The sequence below is a fragment of the Oryzias melastigma genome, linkage group LG10, assembly GCF_002922805.2.
Source record: "Oryzias melastigma strain HK-1 linkage group LG10, ASM292280v2, whole genome shotgun sequence".
Classification (NCBI taxonomy): domain Eukaryota; kingdom Metazoa; phylum Chordata; class Actinopteri; order Beloniformes; family Adrianichthyidae; genus Oryzias; species Oryzias melastigma.
This window is the reverse complement of record NC_050521.1, coordinates 18082235-18095931: the sequence shown is the minus strand read 5'-3', so window position 1 is coordinate 18095931 and position 13697 is coordinate 18082235. Positions and strand designations below refer to the sequence as shown.

At 39.6% G+C, this 13697-nt stretch overlaps 3 protein-coding genes across 4 annotated transcripts; 1 reads left to right on the top strand and 2 right to left on the bottom strand.

Moving 5' to 3' along the window:
* Nucleotides 1-37: 37 nt before the first annotated feature.
* On the top strand, nucleotides 38-2969 carry mxd3 (MAX dimerization protein 3). Its single transcript, XM_024283898.2, has 6 exons — nucleotides 38-234; nucleotides 834-933; nucleotides 1072-1107; nucleotides 1189-1303; nucleotides 1381-1546; nucleotides 1621-2969. Exons 1-6 carry the CDS (start codon nucleotides 165-167, stop codon nucleotides 1734-1736), a joined length of 603 nt encoding a protein of 200 aa, XP_024139666.1. The 5' UTR covers nucleotides 38-164; the 3' UTR covers nucleotides 1737-2969.
* Nucleotides 2770-7126, bottom strand: prelid1a (PRELI domain containing 1a). The gene is made up of 6 exons (XM_024283899.2): nucleotides 6973-7126; nucleotides 6327-6446; nucleotides 4926-5151; nucleotides 4742-4855; nucleotides 4557-4635; nucleotides 2770-3434 (listed from the first exon to the last, which is right to left on the bottom strand). The coding sequence occupies exons 2-6, from the start codon at nucleotides 6416-6418 to the stop codon at nucleotides 3313-3315; spliced, it is 633 nt and encodes a 210-aa protein (XP_024139667.1). The 5' UTR covers nucleotides 6419-6446; nucleotides 6973-7126; the 3' UTR covers nucleotides 2770-3312.
* Nucleotides 7127-8246: 1120 nt separating this feature from the next.
* On the bottom strand, nucleotides 8247-12536 carry npy7r (neuropeptide Y receptor Y7). 2 transcript variants are annotated; one of them, XM_024283663.2, is made up of 2 exons: nucleotides 12082-12536; nucleotides 8247-9501 (listed from the first exon to the last, which is right to left on the bottom strand). In XM_024283663.2, exon 2 carries the CDS (start codon nucleotides 9492-9494, stop codon nucleotides 8385-8387), a length of 1110 nt encoding a protein of 369 aa, XP_024139431.1. In that variant the 5' UTR covers nucleotides 9495-9501; nucleotides 12082-12536; the 3' UTR covers nucleotides 8247-8384. The 2 variants fall into 2 exon arrangements, with proteins under 2 accessions (XP_024139431.1, XP_024139432.1); XM_024283664.2 differs by having other exon boundaries at nucleotides 8247-9498.
* Between the last annotated feature and the right edge of the window lie 1161 nt (nucleotides 12537-13697).

Below are 13697 nucleotides of genomic sequence, written 5' to 3'. Positions count from 1 at the left end.
CGCGTTCGTGAAGGCAGCAGTCATTGACGCTCTGTGCATAGCAGACGTAGCACAGACACGGCTCACTCCCTCCTGCAGTCTGTGTTGATGCCTGTGACACAGTAGCTTTATTTATCTGCGGTCGCTAACCTTATTTAAATTTATTTAAAGCAATAAAAATAACAATGGAAGGACAAATTTGCAACATCCAAGTGCTTCTTCGGGCAGCCGAGTTTTTGGAGAGAAGAGAGCGAGGTTGGTCTTTTTTTGTCGAGCGTCAGCATAGCTTACTTGTAACAAAAACAAGAGGTATTAGGAGGCCATTATTAACATATCCGCGTCTAATAGCTATTTTAGAACACAATTAGTAATTCTCGGGTGTGCTGTTGACAGTATTAGCCGGGGGTTCTTGCAGGGTAGGGGGTTCTTTGCAGTTTGACTCAGTGACCTATATATCGATCGCATCATTGTACTCGAAGGCGCCAATCTGGGCCAGTTTGAAATCGAGTCCGGGCGGTGCTGAGCGGACGTTAGACCTGGGGCGGCGCTTTTTTACACACATTTGTGGACGCAAAGTAAATGAATATATTTTTTTAATATAGTTTTTAGAATGGAAATGAAAAACACTGATTTGTTGGTTGGGTCGTTAACGATGGCGCCAAAAACAAGCAAAGCGTTGGGCTGTTGTTGATGGATGCGCAGCGGAGGGATTTTTAGATGGAAAGGGTGTTATTTGGCTACTTTTAGACCCTATTTGACCAGTTTTGACATTAAAACTATCAAAATGAGAAGTTAGTTGAGGTTATGTTGTCCTCCCGTCGCCTGTCTGAGCGGGCTGTTCTTGTCGTCCACAGAGGCTGAACATGGATATGCTTTGGTCCTTCCTATCAGCTCTCCTGACTCCGACAAGAGAATCAAGCAGAAGAACAAGAAGATATCTGTTGGTGGCAATAGGTTTGTCTATTACATAAGAGATAACCGAGAAGAGGGCGTGGCCAGCCTAACTAACATTTTTTGTTTAACGTCACCAAAATAAAGGACAGCAAAAGCAAAAGTTTTATTAGTTTTTAATTGATGTTTTTGTTGTTGCAGTAACAGATCTGTTCACAACGAGCTGGAGAAGAACAGGTAATTACACATTTTTTGCATAAAAATAAAAGCGTGCATTGCTTCCTGCATGGTTGTTGAAAACACTTTGTGTTGATGCAGGCGCGCTCAGTTGAGGCACTGCTTGGAGGAGCTGAAAAAGCAGGTCCCCTTGTCGTCAGACTCCACGAGGAACACCACTCTCAACCTGCTGAGACAAGCCCAGCTTCACATCAAGGTGCACCGTGAGTCCTTTTATTTTGTTAAAAAAAAAAAAATAGGGAAGCTGAGTTTTGTTGCCCTGCTTTCTCTTAGAAGCTGCAGGCGCAGGACGAGCGCGCAGAGCAGCTAAAGGGGCGTCTCCTCTGGGAGCAGAGGGAGCTCCGGATTCGGCTGGAGCAGCTGCAGAGAGGGACGGAGAGGATGAGGAACAATAGCCACGGCTCCACCATGTCCTCGGAGAGGTCGGACTCGGACAGAGGTGGGTGAACAAATTCTGTATGAAACTTTGTTTGCCTGCGTGATGAGTAATCCCCGTGGTTTGCTTCTTCACAGAGGACGTAGAGGTTGACGTGGAGAGCATCGTGTTTGAATGCGACTCTGATGAACTGAGCATTACACACACGGGTGCCGATCACTGTTACTCCAGCATGGACAAAACCTGGCTATGACAGTGAGGAACCTAGGTTTTCTTTTGTCCTTTTTCATCCACCGGGTGGACAAAACAAGGAAAAACATTCAGAAAGTGCGGAAACCTTTTGCTATTCCACACTTTTTGAAGCAGGACTCATGAAAAACGACAAAGCTGAGATGTGTGAGATAAGGGTGGAGGTCACATCTTGCATTCTTCCTTTTCGCTCATAAGCCATACAGTTTTTGATTTTTTTGTTTTCTCTGACTCTTCTTCAGAGGGCTTCCTATAATCAAACCTGAACAATCCTTACATTCATCCTGCCTTAAATCAGATTTGGTTTTGTATTCGTTAAGCTTTCTTTTTTTTCTCTTAGCACTATTTTCGTTTCAGGTTTAGCGTGCACTTCCACATTTTTCTGTGCTGTTTTTTCTATAGAAGTGCAGCACTAATGTGTTTTTTTTTCCTTTCATTTTTCTGTTGCACATAATGTCCACCTATTGCACTTGTTTCAAGATTTCCAAAGGAAAACTGTAAACTAACTGGTCACATTTGCACATCAGTATTTGGTGATTAAGTACCGCTGCCAAAAAAAAAGCTATTTGACATATTTGTGCACAATTCAGTCTTTAGTTACTATGAAGAATCCCATCTTCCAGTTAGTTTGTTTTAGCATTAAGTTACTTTAGAGACGTTTGTATCTTTTGCATGTTATTAATTATGCATACAACCCCGTTTCTGTACGGCAGGCCATATCTACTGGTAATTATTATGCAATAGAAGCTTTACTACAGGTGATCATGGTGTATTTAATGACTTCAGGTGCTCTCTCACCCTTTGACCCTTATATGCAAGCTGCCTTATTACTTTTTTTTTTTATTTCTTGTTTCCGCCCAGTAATACTATGTAGCATTTTTTTTTACTGACGTAAGCATTTTTTTAAACAAATAAATATTTTATATATTTAAAAACTGTGTTAAAAGCCCCGTTTTTATTATTTTCATAATCGGTTCAATCAAAAATGCAAAAAGAAAAGAAATCTTACACATTTAAATGATTGAATAAATGTCAAATTGTTGTAATTAATTTATTTCTGCTATAGAACAATATATCTTTGCTTTATTACAGTTTAGTAGTATCCACAGCTCCTATAGCAGCTGTAGATCTCTCACCAAACAATGACATTATGGACCTTCTTTTTTTTTTTTTTAACAAGTTTCAGTTTGAATTGAATAACTGAGGTTTCATCAGATGATTGCCAAAAAAAAAAAAACTTCTCTAAAACAGCTATGACTCTTAACAGTGACAATTACAAACTTAAAAATGACAAACAGGAACAAGATTAAATGAAAACACTGGTGGGAAGTGAGGCTGAGCGGAGGTTTAAGGAACACTTTTAGTGGAGCTGGACATTTCCCGCGTCAGCCGGAGCCTTCTGCACTCGTTTACACGCTCCCCGTCTCTGGAAAGTGCTAGGAGGATGAGGCATTGGAGGTGATGAAGGAGGCTCCTGAACCCGGCTCGGGCGTTTCTCGCAGGAGTCTAACCCTGTGCTAGCTCAGCAGTGCTTCTCTGAATGAGTCGAGGTAAATATGTCCCAGTGTCTGCCCAGTTCATCAAACGAATTGCTTCTTCTGTGCATGTGAGGCCAAGTCCTTGGCTTTCTCTTTAGCTGCCAGTGCCGTCTCCCTCGCACGCTCCGTCGCCGTTTCCGCTAATGATCTCGACGGAGTTTCCCCTGCAGGAAAAACAATCGTCTTAATTTTTAAGCAAGTTATTTATGTAGTTAATAAGAAAAGAGGGTGATCTTTGAGATAGTTGGGTCTTGTGCTTTACAATTTTTGAAATCTCACTAATTTTTCAATGGTTATAGTAGATTTGTTCACTTTAATCTGGTTCATTTTAGTTCAGTAATTTACTGTTGAAGTATTAAAAACAAACTGTTCCACTCACGTTTGTGAAGCTACAGTCGCATAACTTCAGCCAGTCTGATCATAAAAGCTAACGGTCCACAAAATAGAACCAATTTTCAGTTTCTTGATCCAGAGAAAAGATGAAACATACATTTTAACATCAAAAATATATTTTGTCGAGAATAAATCGCCTTTTAGGTACTAAATAAAAGCCATTTTAACAGTTTCTTTCTTTACAAACAAGAAATAAATGACATAATCACAGGTCATTTTTAAGTTTGTCTGCCAGAAATGATTTGCATCAATTATCTTTGAATGTTAAGACGTAGACTGGCTGGTCAAATATAGATTTATAACTGGTGAGACAAAGTTCAGGTTTTATGTGTATCAGCTGTTATCAGTTTCCCAGCAACAATCCAAGATAAGAAATCATTTAACAGTAAGGGCTGAAACAGATGATGTCAAACTGGTGCATTTTAGTTTTATAATTGTACCTGTTTAAAACCAAATAAAGATTTCAAATAATAAAATCAACAACAAATGCATGCTTTTATTTTGAAAAGCAAAAACTTTGTAGAGTTTGAATACTGTAATCCTCTCTGGTCGCAAAGGGTTAAATTTAAATCTTTGCAAGGCAAAACCTGCAGCCTGATTATCTAAAGACCGACTTTACATGTCTGCCCTCGATAAGAAATCTTTATCCTTTACTTTTCTCAATTGGGCCTTTTGTTTTAATCGTTACTTTTCTATCCTTTATTTCCTGATGAATTGCATTTATCTTGATGTATTAACTTACTACAGAAATACATTTCAAATAAATAGAAAATATATTATTCATGTATTCAAAGTATTTTTTTCATTATATGCATCTTGTTTTAGAATAAACTAAAGAGAATCGTTCCACAGAATAAACTAGCGACGTAGAGCGAGTCGAGTACGATCATTACCTTGCATTTTGGCCAGCACATATTCAAAGCCTTTCATGGTCTTCGTGACGCTCGTCTTAAATCTTGCCAGCCCAAATTCCTGGAATGTCAACAAAGTGAACCAAGACAGAGGAGACTTTTACTTAAGAAAAATGGCTGAGTCGTCTTTCTGTCAAACATCTCAAACGGCGCTCCACTCTACTGACCTGAATAGCTCTAGAAAGCCCAAAGACGTTGGATGAGATCCAGGCTTCCCGTGTAATCTCTGTCCAGCTGCCGTTCTCGGGGTCAACTTTATAGAAGCAGCGCTCTTCTACAGACTGATGAAATGAAGGAAATTCAAACAAAATGACAACACACACATTCCGACAGCAGAAACAACTTCTATACCATGAGCCGAGCGTGGCTGATGTTCCACGTCAGCGTGGTCATGGTCCTTTTCTGTGGGTCCACAATGGAGTCCTCAATGATGTACGCTGAGCTGGCCATGTGCTTTGGAAGGTAGCGTTCCATCCAGCGAGGAGAGCGGCTGGTTTTGGTCAACAATCGTCTGGAAATGAGGCAGTTGCTTGGGGTCACTTCTCGGAAAATGATGTCCTCTGTCAAGACATGATGACTGTAGAGAGAAGGAGAGGTTGGAGATGAAGATTCATCATTTACAAAAAAAAAGCCATTTTTCTTTTTTAGTTGCATAATACTGATTGAACTTTGAGAACAGCTGGGTCAAACACTTTTTTTAATCTTCTGTATCAACTCCTCTTATCAACAAATAACCTCGCTGCTGATAGGTGAGAGCTTCCTTAGACATAATCAGTGGCATTTACGCCAAGAAATTATCTAAAATAGTGGGAAAAAAAACAAACTTCTTGATATAAACTTTAATGCAGGGATTGGCAACTTCAGGCCTCGAGGGCCGTAATCCTGCTTGTTTTCCACATCCCTTGTTCTGACATGTTATAAACCAGGTCATAAGTCATGAGTAGGGCTTGGATATCTGGAAATCATGCAGACACTGCGGCCCTCAAAGCCTGGAGTTTCCTATCCCTGATTTAAAGTAATCTATTATCCTAAGCTGTTTCTTTGACTTTATTTTACAACAGTTCAAGCCAAAATTGACAAAATCAAGTTAAGACTGGATTATTGGTAGTTATTAAAGCATAAAAACAAACAAGAAAGTGATTATAAAGGAATTCAACACCAGAAATGTATCAAACCATAAAGATCCAAGAAAGCGCTTACTGCTAAAATAAATAACATGTTAGTTTTTTTTTGGCAAAAATATTTGTTCTTTTTTTTTTAATCATAAAACATGCTAATGCCGTGCTTCAGGAACAACAATTATTTAAGCTTTTAATTTTCACAAAGATTGAGTTAAAACAAGAATAACTGAATCCGAAAAAAAACACAAGGAAAAAAAAAGATTTCAAATAAAATTCATAAATGCATTTGTCATAAACACAATCTTAAGAATTTTACTTTTTAAATTATTGTGTTTGGCCAGGATTATCTGTTTTTTTCTCATAATCACAAAGTTTAGCTTATGCGTATTTGTCAAATTCCAGACTCATTACTTTTAGTTTATTTAATTTTTATTTCTTTAATAAATTGCTTTAATTAAAACGAAAACATGACAAAATAAATTATTTATTGCATTAAAGTCTTTCCTTTCAAAGATATGTTATTATCTGCATGTTAATAAGTATTCCTGTTTAATTTTAGTAGCAAAAACACATTTAATTTTAATTAGTTATATTAAAAAGTATATGTGGGAAAAACTTGTTGGGGGCTCACCTGTAAGGGTTGGGATACCTTTGCCAGAAAGCAGTGCAGACTTGGTCCCAAGTGCTCTTTAACAGACCCGAGCAGTAAAAGTATTTCACCATTGTTCCCTTAGTTTACTCTGACAACAGTCTGAGCAGACACACAGGAGAAATGTGTGGTTAAGAAAAGATAACAAATCTCAAAAAGGGCAGGAGAAAAAACGTTAACTTTGACATCGAAGCTGTTGAATATTGAAGGCAAGAAAAAGTCTGTTCGTGCAAAATAAATTAAATGAGGAGTAAATTGCTCTATAAGTATTGAGAAAAATAACAGTAGCTAGTAAAGTTATGTCGAAATAGTCGCTTTTAGCTAACATCTGTGACCAGGTACGGGTTAAAAAGAAAAGCAAATTTAACCCGAAAAGTCTTATTTTTGAAATATATCCAACACTAAAAACGTGTATGCAACTGTAAATATAATGTCAAAAACAAAAACCTAATAAATAAGAGGCTAACACCACCACGTTTGTCACGTACTCGCTTCCTACATTGAAGCTAACACGCGTTAGCCTAGCATGCGATTCTCATGAATGAATGGACGCTCCAGAAATGTATTTCGCTAAACTACAGTCTATAAATCCACAAATGAGAACACCCAGAAGGAAAGTGAAGCTTACCTGTGGCGTGACACTCTTAAAAGAGTCAGTAGTAGCATTTCAATGGACTGTTAGAACAAACCGCATTGTGCAAACTCCCAATCGCCAAATGAACTGTGACTACTACTGGCAGAAGTATAGGAAGGTCAAACATCACTAAGCAGTGACGACACTTCCGGTTTGTGGGTAGGACGCAGTACCCACTTTGGACACTAGATGACAGCAGAGAACCATAGAAAATAGGAGTGATTTGAATACGCGCGTGTGTGTTGACAGATGCGAGTATCTTCCATAATAATAATAAAGCCTTTACAGACAGTTTACAGCAGAAGATGTGGGAGAGAACAACTGTAGATGTGAGTGTAATACATAAAATGTTATAGAAGCCACACTTTTCATTGCTTATTAAACTGTTTATTGGGTTTATTTACTTCCATTACCCCCCAAGGTGTTTTTAGAATAAATTCTGAGTAGAACACCGCTTTTTACCAGAGTTAATCTAACTGTCAAATGCAAAGATTTCCTGTTTTTTCCCCCGCAAACACAGGACACATGCACTGGACTATAGTTGATTTGAAAGCACTGTGTAGTCAGAGCTCAGTGCTACTAAATAGGTTATTTTCTGCTGTATTTTACACTTTTTTTCCATTTACTGCTACACATAAACAGGGCTCACTTTATCAGATATAGATGTACAAACCATATTTTTTCTTAATACATAAATCAGGCATAGGTCTTCTTGGTTCAGCCCAGGCTGAAAATGTGTGCCCAGAGGCCTTGTATTTGATTAATGTCTCCTGTTCCTCGAAGACCACCAACAAAGGCCACTTTAGCAGCAAAGTAATGAATGTAGAACCACGCATTCCTTCTACATCTCCTCAGATCAGCCTCCGTAATGAAGATATCAGCGGCGCGTTTCTCTCACAGGTCACCGGTTTTGCAGTCCCACAGTCTGAAAAGCAGAGTCCCTCTGGTCCATCTAATCAGGAGCAGCTGGTTGCCAGGTGAAGACAATTAGCTTCCTGTTCGGACAGAAAATTAAAGAGGCTCCCCAACTGGATTTCTTGGAAGAGGATCGCATGTAGCACTGCTGGAACATTGTCACCAATCCAACATGAAGTACTTGGATTAATTAAGTGAGAATTATCCAAATACATTGAACAGCCAGCAGCTATAGTGTGAAAAATTCAACCTCTGTTGTGCTAAGAGTTGAGCTGGACATTACTCACCAATAGAAAAGTACATGAGAACGCTGTTCCTGGGTTTGAAATAACTAAACATCTTGAACACGTATGTTTCATGTAATAAATGTATTTCATATGGAACAAAGAATCCTGCATGCAAAGCTTTTGGTCCCACTCCACAGTTGAATTCAGAAAGCTGTGATTGAATGGTTTTCTCTTAGTGCCTCCTATGATTGAGCTCTAGGCCTCTCATACAGCGGTGGGAGGGGGCCCTCCGTTACGACTGTTTAAAGCCGGCCCTCTCACGGAGCGCGTCCTGAACGACCCCTCTGGATGGAAGGATTCCGGTTTGTCCTCGCAACGGAACACCATGAGGAATCCGTTCCTGTAGTTTTTGTTCATCCACCCGTACAGGAGCGGGTTGGCAAAAGTCGAGCACATGGCCACGACGTGGAACACGGTGTAAATGAGTTTATACTCCTCGAACCGGAGCACCAGGTCCAGATCGCTGGCCAGCTGGAACACGTGAAAAGGCAGCCAGCAGATGGCAAAGACCACCACGACCAGCGCCAACATCTTTGTGGTCTTTTTGCGCCGGTTGATGTTGTCATTGCGGCTGGATGGACTGATGTGGTTCTTCAGTTTGACCCAGATGCAGATGTAAGCGTAGCTGATGACAGTTAAAGGGATGATGTACTGCAGAAGGAGCATGAAGAGGCTGTAGATGACGCCATCCCTGCTGGTCCCATGGGGCCACTTCTCAGAGCAGACGGCGATGCGCAGGTTGATGGAGGGGATCTCCTCGTGGCGGTACTCTCTAAAGATGGCAAGCGGTGCGGACAGAATGGCAGACACGGTCCAGGTAAAGGCCATGATGAGGAGGCTGGAGTGCCAGGTTAGACGGCGGCCCAGGTGGAAGACGATGCAGCGGTAACGCTCCAGAGCGATGACGGTGAGGGTCAGGATGGACACGTGCACACTCAGGGCCTGAGCAAAGGGCACCATGTGGCACAGCACCGCCCCGAACTTCCACTCGTCCAGCAGAGTGTACACCAGAGTGAAGGGCAGGCAGAGAGTGTTCACCAGAAGGTCTGCCAGGGCAAGATTGGCTATGAAGAAGTTGGTAACGGTGCGCATGTTCCTGTAGCGAATGATCATGTAAATGACAAGCGAATTACCCAGAAGTCCCAGGAGGATGATCAAGGAGTAAGCCGTGATCAGAGTGATCTGAACTCCTAGATGTTTGGTGATGTCGGTGTGGAAACCAGGTTGGTGTAAACCCATGCTATCGTTCAGCTGAAAATCGCCTTCACCGGCCGCTCCCTCTCCGGAGCTGTTGGACGTGTCTGGTGGACTCATTTTACTGCTGGACAGAGAGGAGAAAGATACTTTATTAGACAGGATGAACGCATTTTGAATTCATGCACTAAAATAGTCAAATAAAATTGGGGAAAAAACATTTTGTAGTTTAAACTTTTTTCCCCAATATTTCGGTCTTGCCCAACTGCTTATAGATCCAATGAAACATTGGACAAAGGACATAGTTTCTACAGAAATATAGGAGTTCTCCTGATTCACTACAATTTCAATAAAGAAATACTCAGAAATGCAGTTTTAAGCTTAATTTTCTTTGTATATGTCATCTAACATTAGAAAAATGCCACAAGAACATATTTGAAAAAAAACACAATTTTATTGTCTTTAAGAAATACCCCTCTGAAGCTACGTTCACTCCGCTTGGCAACGTGCAATCAAGTGACCACTTTTAATGAAAAGTCTTTTATGCTTTCAGGCTTCTGCATTCAAAACTCTCACATAGCTACGCTAGTTTTTATGACCGTTTTTGAGCTCAACGTACAAATCGGAAGGTTGTTGAATGTGTGCTGCAAGTTGAACCAGTTCGAGTCGCATTTGGTAGTGACGTATGACTTATGGATGCCCTTTTAATACACAGACGTGCCAACTATTGGATAATTGATCACTGAGGAGAAATGAATCATTTGCAGAATTAACTGACACCGGGTCTTTGATATAAGAAAAACCTGGAGCAAGACTTCCAAGATTTTCATTGCTTCAAAATTTCCCTCCAACCTTTTTCCAACTGTAGGTAGGCGACATGTAAACAATAGAAAAAGAAGCCCCTCCCTGTTTGTCCAGTGTGAACACTGTGGACTAAATGTGCGTTCCTGAATGTGCATTAAATACCTGGTTGTGTACAAAGCTTTAGGCTGTGTTGAACTGCTTTAAACCCCTTGTTCTAAGTGTTTGTCACGCTGTGGACAATCCTGCTTAAATAGAGACAAATCAGCATCAAAAACACATCTTGAAACAATCAATTTAAGCACATCCGCTTTGAGTTTCCTATAAAATGTGAACCAAATGAAATAAAGTGTAATTATCCAGTGAGAAGAGAGTACTCCGCTTCAGCTCCAAATGTCCCCCTGTCTACACCTCAACTTGAGAGCAACGACAAAGTGCACGATAAGAATAAGAGAGCTCTCGAAAGCATGCGGCTCTAATTGCACGAAAAAATAGTCCTTGATTGCATAAGAGGAGGTAGTTGTTCTTAAAAGCTGAGAAAATCAAAAACTGGTGTCTGTGTTACATAATAAATAATAGCAAATCAGATCTCTGTGTACAGGTGTGCTCGAAACCTGCCAAAAAAGAAGAAGAAGAAATCAAGCCATAGTTATCTTGAGTTCTTTCTTTATTCTACACTCAGCAGGTAATCTGGATGTCTGCAATTCTCTGAGGAACACCTGCACTATTATTAAGGAGAAGGATGCTGGGAGCAGTGATAAGGAGAGCACAAAATCAGGGCTCGATCATTAGATGCCACAGACTGATATTTACTCCCAGCCTCCGAGTCGCAACTTTGAGCATTTAAGCAGAATAAAAAAAATGCAGATAGAGATCTTGTAATGTCTGTTAATTAAGGGGTAAAGTAGCAAGCTGCTGCTGCTGCTGCTAAAGACGGAGTGCATGTTACATAAAAAACATACTGTTAGTCTAATGATGTTCCTTAAAGAAGATAAATCACAGTTTAAGATGTTTTGAAACCAGCGATTTAGTAATGAGGAAAAATGGTAAAATTTTAATTGGAACATTTTGTGCAAAAAATTATCTTTTTAAGTTTACTTTCATGACTGCAAACCAGGGCATAGTATGGTGAGAGGTCATCTCTTAGGTGAGAGACAATCTTTGCTGCTCAGGGGATCAAGCTGACAAAACACTAGATGGACCACAGTTGACTGAGCTTCTTTCTGTGCTACATGCAACTTTAAAATCTGGAACAGTGAGTGAAATGTTTATTATGCTCCATCTCTAAGAAAAAAGCAGCATTGATCAGAAACCAGATGGTGCTCTTTTGCACCTGATACAAGGTTTACCCAAGTGTGCATACTTGTGTGGAATGCGTAAAATCGTTCCTAGAATTAAAATAAACACCCCAGGCTGCTTCCATGCAGTTGGTCGACGACACTGAGGTGTTTGCAGTGAAGCAGAGACCATGAAGCATATATTTGTGGCGACATTTTCACTTTACAGTGAGCAGCAGTTTGTCAAATGTGTATTTTTCTGGATTAGAAATCAATCACCTAATGCAAATCAAGCTTGCGCTCGTGCGTAATTTGTGACCATTTGATCAACTCCTTGTAGAAATTTCCAAATGGGCTCTACATATACTATATTTTACCGTTCAAATTAATCGATTAGTCACGTGTACACCGTTGCGCACAGTATATTTTCCTAAATCATATGAACACTAACAATATTGCACAGATTTGTTCTACTCCAAATTACGCACATGAAGTCAAACACTTCCAATCACTCCGGTGTATAATAACGCGCGTGTTAAGACACTATTACGCGCGCCAGTCATACACTGTTGGCACAAAATCTCATCACCCATTCAAAGTCTACCCAAGTGCTTCAATAATGCACTCACCTTCTACAATACGGCTCGATTGAAATACGACTCTTCACTTGAGAATGGCAAGAAACAAGTGGGGAAAATCCCGAAGCTCCTCCCAGCTCGAGGTGCGCATCTTGTGGCTCGGCTGAGCGTTACTGAGTCGGATCCGCCGGACTCAGAGTGTGCGTCCTCATCTGTGCCACGCAGGGGCCGTCACCGGAGATCCACGCAAACAACACACCCCGCAAATCTCATTTTAAAGTGAGGCATCCCTTGTTCCAATCTACCAAACGAAATAAAAATGTAAATTTGAAACTAACCTATTTTGTTAGTTTTTTGTTTGTCTTTAGTTCTTCCACCTTGTTTTAAAAGCTGCCTGTTTCTATCCCTGTTTTTCATGCCTTAAAAACTTCGCAGGAGTCTGATGAGTAAATGTGTTTGATCCTGCAGGTTATCTGATCAGTTTCCGTCTGATGAGCATCAGTGAGGCTGCCACACCCAAACACTGGAGAAGAATAATCAAATGTGATGCTTTGCACTTAGATCGTGTGTGCATCAAACTTTTAAATGAATTTATTGCAATTTCTGACAGCCTCAACTCAATTTAAAATCACATGTTTTCCAACTAAATCAAACATTTGACAAGAAATCACGTATGCATCAATAAACTTTTTTTTTTTTATTTCTTTTCTTCTTAGCTAACACTAAATCTAAAGAAAAATCAACCTTTGCAGTTGTCAATCAAGCTACTGTCTATGTTTTGTGCTGAACAAATGTGGAGAGGTGTGTTAGCACAATGTGAACGTTTCCATCTGAATCTCAGGAGTTTTGACCTTGTCCTTCAACCTTTGAGAGGAGGGTGGGATGTTTCAAAACAATCAAGTAAGTCTTCAATCATTTTGATTAACCTCTTTATGCCTGAATTTATTTCAAATTATATATGAAAAAACGTATATTTTTCTATGTTTTTTCTGTTCAAGGCGATGCAAAATTAGGTGGACTCCTGGATTTAATTGTATGTTGCAAATTAGCGACATATGGCATAAAGGGGTGAAAAGTTAACTGTTTTAGTCATGCAGAAATTAGATATTTTATCAAATTTATTATTGTTTTTTTTTTTTAGAAAGCACAAATAATATTAAAAATAATGGTTTTATTGATATTTGGGAAAGGTTGACAAAAGGATTACTCACCAGGAATCATGCTCAAGCGAGACCCAAAAGATTGCTAACTAGATTATTATACGTTTCATTACATTTTACATCAATTTCAATAGAAATCAGTGGTCTAAAGGTCTCAATGTTTTAGTTTTCATCAACTTATTTCAACTTTGTCTCAAAATGTTTTTAGTCATTTGAAAACAGACGTGATCAGTGCAGTCATCAGTGCTGCACAAACCCTCATTACTCAGCACAAACTGCTGCTGCATCGTCATATATGGAAGAGGAAGACGTAAATAAAGAATCTTAAAAGCAAAAATCAATCCAAACAGAAAAATATTCAATATTCGTGTCCTTAAGCACTAAATTATAAATTAAGTTCTGATGAAACTTTATTTTTTTTAACTGCTCTCCTTGTATCAAACGCTGAAAATGTTCATATAATTTCATGCAATGGCAAATAAAACAAACTAAGGAAGCATGTCAGCT